Source organism: Crocodylus porosus, unplaced genomic scaffold, assembly GCF_001723895.1.
Source record: "Crocodylus porosus isolate Cpor-Errol unplaced genomic scaffold, CroPor_comp1, whole genome shotgun sequence".
Taxonomy (NCBI): Eukaryota; Metazoa; Chordata; order Crocodylia; family Crocodylidae; genus Crocodylus; species Crocodylus porosus.
The window spans coordinates 5,997,776-6,006,579 of NW_017728923.1; the positions used below are offsets into that span (position 1 = coordinate 5,997,776).

The 8,804-nt window shown below is 40.1% G+C and overlaps 1 protein-coding gene across 1 annotated transcript in view; it reads left to right on the forward strand.

Moving 5' to 3' along the window:
• The window catches only part of ADCY9 (adenylate cyclase 9), a 192,217-nt gene extending 184,034 nt beyond the window's left edge, over window positions 1-8,183 (forward strand). Inside the window, exon 10 of the mRNA XM_019540007.1 lies at window positions 2,691-8,183. Within this exon, the coding sequence (XP_019395552.1) occupies window positions 2,691-3,882 (1,192 nt within the window). The 3' untranslated portion in view covers window positions 3,883-8,183. The remainder of the gene's footprint in view (window positions 1-2,690) is intronic.
• The last annotated feature ends 621 nt before the right edge of the window (window positions 8,184-8,804 follow it).

An 8,804-nucleotide genomic window follows, 5' to 3' on the forward strand; every position in this document is an offset into this window, starting at 1 on the left:
GTCACCTTGCTGGGGTCGTTTGACCCCAGTACTCTTTCCTGCCATGGCAGGGGGTCGGACTCGATGATCAGCTCAGGTCCCTTCTGACCCTAGAAACTATGGAAAAGCGTAGGCTCAGGGGTGATCTGATGGCCACCTATAGGTTTATCAGGGGTGACCACCAGTATCTGGGGGAACGTTTGTTTGGATGACGAGGTTGAACAGTTATAAATTCCTGCAAGATCCTTTCAGGCTGGACATAAGGAAAAATTTCTTTACTGTCTGAGCCCCCAAGGTCTGGAACAGCCTTTCATTGGAGGTGGTTCAAGCACCTATATTGAGCACCTTCAAGATCAAATTGGATGCTTATCTTGCTGGGATCCTATGACCCCAGCTGACTTCCTGTCCTTTGGGCGGGGGGCTGGACTCAATGATCTTCTGAGGTCCCTTCCAGCCCTAATGTCTATGAAATCTATAGCGGACTTGGTTAATTGAGTCCGCTCCAGCACATTCTAGTTAGAATGTAATGAGCACATCTGTGTGCTCCCTTGTGCTTAAAATTTGCATGCCTTTTAGAGAAAGGCATTGGAGACACTGGCCGCATCTACACAAGATACTGACTGTGCAGTAGCCCATAACTACCATGCAGTAGCATCACATGGCAGAAAGTATGATGCGATGCTGCACAGTAGTTTTGGGCTACTGCACAGGCAGCATCATGAAAAAGCCATTTGGCGATGCTACTGCACAGTAGGCCTGTGCAAAGCTTCGGTTCCTGGTTCAATTGGGAGGAGACTTGGCCCAATTCAGTGGCTGAATCTCTGAATCTGAATCGAATCAGAGGGCCCTTTAATTTCTCAGAATCAAATTGAAACCCTCTGAATTGATTTGGAGATTCGGACATAGAGACAGCTTTAAATGTTTTTTCTGTGTACCTCTAGGTAGCAGGCAGGTGAATGCTGCGATGCTCGGTTGCATGGAGTGTCCCACAGAAGCATGGGGGGCCCCCCAGCACGCTCAGCAGCAGACCCAGAAGTGGACCAGAAGCATTTCTGATCCACTTCTGGGTCTGCCAGGAAGCGCACAGGGGGACCACAACTCCTCAGCTCAGTGAATGGTGCCTCCTGGGGTGGGCACCCGGGGTCCCCCTGAGGCCAATTGCTGAGCCAGGAAGACACAGGGGGTCCCTCCAGCTTCCTGGCAGACCCAGAAGTGGATCAGAAGTACTTCTGGTCCACTTCTGGGTTTGCCACCGAGCACATGGAGGGCCCCCCCCACACTTCTGAGTTGCAGAGTTCATGAGCTGCGCCTGCTACCTCAAGGTATGCAGAAAAAACTTCCAAAGCTGTGTCTACATCCAAATCACTGATTCTCCAAATCAGCATTGAGTCTTCAAATTTGGATTTGGCCGAATCGAATCAGGGACAGCGATTTGAATCAACGAATCGATCACTGACCTGAATCGGGCCAAATCCAAATTGAATAGCGCCTGCTTCACATACCCCTGCTGCACAGCAATGATGGCGCAGTCAGTGTCTCATTTAGATACAGCCACTGAGTCTAGTCTGGGTGGAGATAGGCTACCATCATTTTTAGGAAACTAGGGTTGCAGGTGTTTTCAAGGAGACGCTTTCTGTGAGGCCTCTGGTCAGAAAACCCTGTTTTTGTTTTGGATAACTGTGTCCAGTTTCCTGTCTCTGAGGAAACCTCTGGTCTGAGGTAAGTTTACTAAAAAAGGTTGTGATTAAGTAACTCTGTTAGTAAGTCTTGGAATTTCTAGTATGTATTACAGCCTAGTTTCAGGAAGTGCACTTGTGTGTTGTGTTTATAAATGGTCTTCCCAAATTGAATGGATGATACCCTGATGCCAGTGAGAGTGTTAATCTGGTTCAGTTTGCAGCAGCCGACTTATTTAAGAGCTCCTTGACACAGGCAGCATTTTATAACAAGGTTTTATAATCTGCATATGCTGCCATTAATTGTGGATGAGGTCCAAAATATTGACCTTGATCTAGACAAGCACCGAAGGTTCAGTCCTGGCTTCTTGAAAAATTTCCTTTTTCCCCATAACAAGCTTATTCCTAATTCAAGTTATGACCTGACCACATCCTCCAATTTTTCAGGAAGACGACAAAATGCTCTCTAAAAAATACCATCAGCTTTGGAATTATTTTCCTACAGAGTCCCAGTAGATTGATCTGAAATGCCTACTGCAAGGTTTATATAATTTTTCAGGCCTTTGGGGAAACATAAAGAGAGCCTTGAAGCAGCAGTGTTCTGTTATCAGTTGTAAAATCTTGTTTTCCAAATCTAGGAAGCAAAATTTCATGTTAAATACAACAAAATACTAAGTTATACATACATAAAATATATGTTCTAAATAATATAACAAGTAAAGTTATTTATACATAAAATATAATTTTAAAAATAATAAAATGGAACTGCTGTAAAATTTGGGCAGCTTCTAAGTCTACCAAACACAGCAGTGTCCCTTTAAATTAATAGTGATGAAATTTAAGACAGGAGTGTTCCACAACATGGGTTTGGTTAATAGAAAATTAAATCGAAAAGTGTTATAATTAAGTATGCAAAATAATGCTTCTTCAATTTATTTTTAGTAAAGGATTTTTTTTAATGATGCAGCTAAATCAAGAACCTGTACATTAAAAATGTACATTATTTTTTGTTTCTGTTCTTTTCCCCTACTGCAGTTCCAGGAAGAATGCGTGCAATAGTTCAGAGCCAAATGATACAAAGAAGCCAGCAGACCTGATTGGTCAGGAAGTAATACTGGTTTTCTTTCTTTTGCTTCTTATGGTTTGGTTTCTGAATCGGGAGTTTGAAGTCAGTTACCGCCTTCTCTACCATGGAGATGTAGAAGCTGATCTTCATCGTACCAAAATACAGAGCATGAGGGATCAGGCTGACTGGTTGTTAAGGAATATTATTCCATATCATGTGGCAGAGCAGTTGAAGGTCTCCCAGAGTTACTCCAAAAACCATGACAGCGGTGGAGTAATTTTTGCTAGTATTGTGAACTTCAGTGAGTTCTATGAAGAGAACTATGAGGGAGGCAAGGAGTGCTATCGTGTCCTGAATGAACTGATCGGGGACTTTGATGAACTGCTGAGCAAACCACATTACAGCAGCATTGAGAAAATCAAAACAATTGGGGCAACATACATGGCAGCTTCAGGACTAAATACCTCTCAGTCTCAGGATAACAATCATCCACACGGACATTTGCAAACCCTGTTTGAATTTGCCAAAGAAATGATGAGAGTGGTAGATGACTTCAACAACAACATGCTCTGGTTTAATTTTAAACTTCGTATTGGCTTTAACCATGGCCCTCTCACTGCTGGGGTTATTGGCACCACCAAGTTGTTATATGACATTTGGGGTGATACCGTTAACATTGCTAGCAGGATGGACACTACTGGAGTGGAGTGCCGGATACAGGTGAGTGAAGAGAGCTACCGTGTCCTAAACAAGATGGGGTATGACTTTGATTATAGGGGGACTGTCAATGTGAAGGGGAAGGGTCAAATGAAGACATACCTTTATCCAAAATGCATGGACAATGGGATTGTGCCACATCACCAGTTGTCTATATCTCCAGACATTCGAGTTCAAGTGGATGGCAGCATCGGGCGGTCTCCAACCGACGAGATTGCTAATCTGGTGCCTTCTGTACAGAATTCTGACAAGATATCTCGTAGCTCAGATAACAGCTCAGAACCCAAGGACATGCTTCCTTCCTCCAAAAGGCTCCAAAAAGATTCAGTGAAAGCAGAAGACAGGTGCAGGTTTGGAAAAGCTATAGAGAAAAATAACTGTGAGGACACAGGAACCGAGGAGGCAAATGAACTGACAAAGTTAAATATCTCTAAGAGTGTATGATGCAGTGGCAGAGAGCTGCATGATGTGCTCTGTCCATAGAAACACAAAGACATTTGCAGTTGGCTGTTTTCTTTTTTGAAGAAAGACATTCTCAATGCCTGGGTTGTACGTTTGTTTTCCTTTCTGCACCTGATGCTGTGTAGATCACAGTTCTTCAGGGCTCATTTTCATCCATCTTTCCTCCATGCCCCTTAACCCTCTCCCCAAACTCCCCAGCTCCCTGTGTAAACATCTTTTAGCTGAGAGGAGAATATTAAGTGCCTTCAGATATACTCCATCGAACTCCCTATCAAGGTACAGAAGTCCCAAGTAAAATTATAGTTTTGGATATCTCTAATTTAAAAAAAAAAAAGTTGTGGTTAAGATAGCATTTTTATTATTGTTTCCTGCAAAACACTTTTTTTGGATAATGCAACTCCTTGGGTTTTTTATATCTGTATGAATAATATTTTACTCTTATCAGACCTTTTCTGTGTAAATACACAGACAGAATGTATGTGTATCTACCATATGAGACTGAGATAAAAAGTGCCAGTAATGTACCACATGAGGATGTTTTTCACAGATTCACAGGAGTTTAAGGCTGGAAGAGGGGATGACAAAATTTTGCTTTGTGTTGGGCTGGAGAAAGAGTTGAGTTCCACAGTGGCTCAGTGTTTGGACACAGCAAGCCAGTCAGCTGCTGTTAACTTCACTCTCCTTTACAATTGCTTTGATCAAACGTAGGTGTCATTGTGTGCTTTGGATATATTGCTTTCCTTACATCCTATGGTCATTGCTATGTGGGTATGGAAGAAGGGTTTGGACTTCACCAGCTCTCAGGATAGGGTTCCAAAAGCAAACAAATTACTGTTAAAATGTCTACAATCCAAGTCTCAGGTATTTTCATTTTGCCCCCTACCCCATTGGAATTTGTGAGATTCTAGGTCAAGCTGATATCTCCTAAAGCTGGTCTAGTTTCAGAGAGAACATATAAAAGTTCTGGGGTTACAATGTATTTATTTATTTATTTATAATTCTATTTCTTTTCATTTTGTTTTTGAGAAGGTTTTAGGATTAACAGGGGTGGTAATTAGTGTAATGAAAAGTAATTAGATATCCATTAGTGTTTCAGCCTTCAAACTACCAACCACTCTGAGGATGTTACCTGGGAAATGTTTGTTTCAAAACTGGTGAGACCATTAAAGACTCCAAATGTAGGCTTATTCTAATAAAACCTAGCTTCCCTCCTGAACCAAATTAATGGTGCTGTACAATATTTTTCAGAATTTGCCCCTATACTTTGCTTTTGAAGCAGGAAATATAATGCTTCCCATGCAGGAATCAGGATGGAGTCTCGTTGTCATGAGCTGATAAGCACAAGAATATACTAATCCTACAACAGACTTTGTGTTGCAGACCCTGGAGTCTGCAGAAAATGACATCAGTGAGCATCTGTGTGGACATAGGGTCTGTCTGCACAGAGCAATTGCAGGGTAGGGGGCTTAGATTACTAGATTGTAAGGCCGGGACCTCAGAAGATCATTGGGTCCAGCTCCCTGCACCAAGCAGGAAAGATAACTGAGGGTCAGGTGACCCCAGCAAGGTAACTGTCTAGTCTCCTGTTTTCCTCTTCCATAGTTTAGAACACTTATTTCTATTTTTATTAACTGAATGACCCACTTTGGATAACATTAAACATTGTAAAGTTCAATTTAGACAAATACTAGCTGCATCAAATAATATTTATCCCCAAATAAATTCACTGGCTGTGGTAAATATGGTGACATGGGGAAATGCAGAGCTGTTCTGCCTGCATGTTCATATTTTTAAATTAACTTTCCATCTTCAGTGTGAAGAAGTGATTTAACACGGAAACTATAATATATTTACACTCGCTACTTTTTGTTCCTAATGTGACTCTAGTGTTAAAATCATAAAAAGAGCCCAAGCTCTCGCTTAGCTGTTTGAGATGCTATCTGCAGTCCAACTTTAGTACCAGCTTCTTAAGTTTTTCTCATATTTAAATGTACAGGGTTTTGATTTTGGATCCTGGTTGTATTAAACATTATTCTATATACTCTTGTTACAATAACAGCTCTTCTTATGTTTCAAAAATCCTTGGTTGCCATGGTAGCTATTTAACATGACTGTAGTGTTAAAACTTCCAGCAATGAACAACATCAAAAAACCTATACTGGGCATTTAACTTCCACCCTCATACAGAGAATACTTTATGCCTGATTCTGATAGTTGCTGCCAAGCAATAGTGTCATAGTTTCGCGGGGGGTGTTTCTCAGTGTGAAGGTGCATAACATCCTTCATTGTCAGTAACTATACATTTTGTCTCTTTTTTTCTTCTGTGTACCTTTAAGATGAGTGTAATGCACTCTGAGACATACTCCTAGAATCCTCTTCAGAATTTTTATTTCAGTTTCTTAAACTGTTGCTTTTCTCCTAGTGGAGAAGTTGGCATTGCCCGAGATTGTTTACATGCCAGAGTATGTCTCTTGAAGTTGCTACATCCCTTTTTCACCCCATTTATTCTTTCTGATTTTGATGGCCTAGGTAGGTCCAGTGATTAAATGGTATTACTCGTATTACTGGTATTAAATGGAAGTTAATTTTAGCAGTGTTAGCAGCTGAGCCATGGAGCTGTGACCATGTCTTATTTCTAACTTCAAATACCATGCAATTATTATACTTCTACCCATCATGATCTTGCATCTACAGGAGATATGCATACTGAAACTAGATGCAAGGGAACAGTGTAGTCCAGGGATTGGAATAGGACCTGCCACTGAGAGAACCTGTTTTTAATTATTACAGCAATTATTTTTCAGTACAAAGGCTTACAAAATGAATAAAGCCAGTGGTTAGTCACTGTGTTTTACCACATGTGTATTGTTAGTGTTCTGGTAACATCAGAGTACTGAAATGGTTGCATAACTTAGTAGTATCATGGCCACCTTTTCTTGTGCCATTATGCAAGTAAAATGGCTGAGGACAGAAATATGTCTGGGCTCTGAAAACGAGATGTTCTCTGTTCTTGCGCTGGATTTGTTCTGTGTAGTGATAATATCTGGATTAAGTGCAGCTAACATTATTTGGCTTCAAAATTTAATGTCTGTGAATAGTGTACCTCTGTTAGCTTATTGCCATGAAAATGACAGCACCTTCACTTCTTCATCTCAGAGATCTTGAATTTTTGTATGCAATTCAGAAATAAAGCTATCCCTGAAATAGTTTTAATGGATGAGAATTTTTAAGGTTCAAAGGACAGCTAAGGGTCCTTCTGTTGAAGTCAGTAGGAGGTGCATACCAAACTCTCATTTGTGCCTTTGAAAAGTTGTGCCAGTCCTTGCATAAATAAGGGATCTGTGGATGTCCTTAAAAACTGTCTCTGTTCCTCAGAGCCAAAAGACAGTCCATGTTGCACATTTGCTTGCAGTAGGTTAGTATAAAAGATTTTTACAGAATACTTTGTGTCTGATCTGCTCTTTGCACCATAGTTTTAAAAGAAACATAAATAATGTAAAAATTCTTTTTTTGGCCATGTAACCTTAAATGGATATTACAAAAAAGTTAGTGCCTTGTTTTCTCTTTTCTATATTTTAAAATGAGTTAAGGCAGATTACTGCAGAATCACCAAGAAAAAAAAGGTTGTTAAATGTTTTCAAGCCTGGATGTTGTTCTTCAGCCATCAGTCTCTTTTGAGTGGTGTTAGATTTTAGACAGTGGAGGAAGATGCAACCTTTCCGGTGAGCTGATACAGTTGGTCTGTAAGACAAAACTGATTGGCTCCTTATTCAGTGCAGCTAGTGCTAAAGATGCTAGCTGCTAGTCAGCAGCTCCTGCTTTCCCCCTAATAGTCTTAGTCCAGACCTAACCTTGAAATTTAATGGGGCTTTGAGATGGCATAGGATAGAGACAGGTTGATGGAGTTGTAGAAAAGGGCTAAACAACCACATCTGTCACTCTCCTTTTGTTTAACACTAATTTGCCAACACTGACAGAGCTTCACAGAAAGCATTACCTCTGAATCTGGGCATGGTTCACTATAGAAAAGACGGATCTGTGAGGAAAGAGAAAAAGAAATATTAGCAAAAATAAACTACACTTCCAAGCGTGTGAAGACTTATCACTGGATTGAGGAAAGTCTTTTAGGATGCCTGTAAACTTTCGTATTTTAAAATCGCATAACTTAAATTTGTTTCCTTAACTTCCTTTGATACTGAATTTTCAAATGATTTACAATGTCAGGACAAATGTCAACTATCATATGCTGCTCCCATGTAAAATACGGAAGGTGAATGATTGTTCTTAAATAGTTGATGTCTTTATTTTGCTCTGTTGCAAAGCATGTGCAAAAAGTACCAGTGAGAGATTATAAATATACATGCATGAAGTTGGTTGTAACCTTATCGAATTTTTGTCTAAGATTTTTGCCTGGTTTCAAGATTTTCTGTTTTCTCCCCTTTCAGCTGCAATCTTCTGTATTATGCATGAAAGGATATGTGGAGGGGCATTTCCCCCCAGCATTGAATTATATTTTCTATTTTAACAGCAGTATTTTAATTTCTTTGGTGCCAGATCCTGTATTCATAAAGAACTTTTTTGCTCCAACCAGGCTTCACTACTGTTTTAGTCTCTAACTGGACTCCCTTGTTTAATAGGATTTATTTGCTGTGTTCTTTTGTTAATGCTAATTTGTCCAGGAACGATTTTACTTCTGTACTGTTGATTTCCTATCCTTTTTATTCCTTACCTCACTTTGAGCTGCTTTTCTGCAGTTATAGAACAACATCACATCAAAATTGTTCAGTTGGTTATTGCATTCTCTTTATGAAGAATATATTTGGCCTCACAACATAAAAACACTAGAGTATGACACTAAGTCCGAGCAAATGCAATCTGAGGGAGTGTAACATGAAGTGAAATTG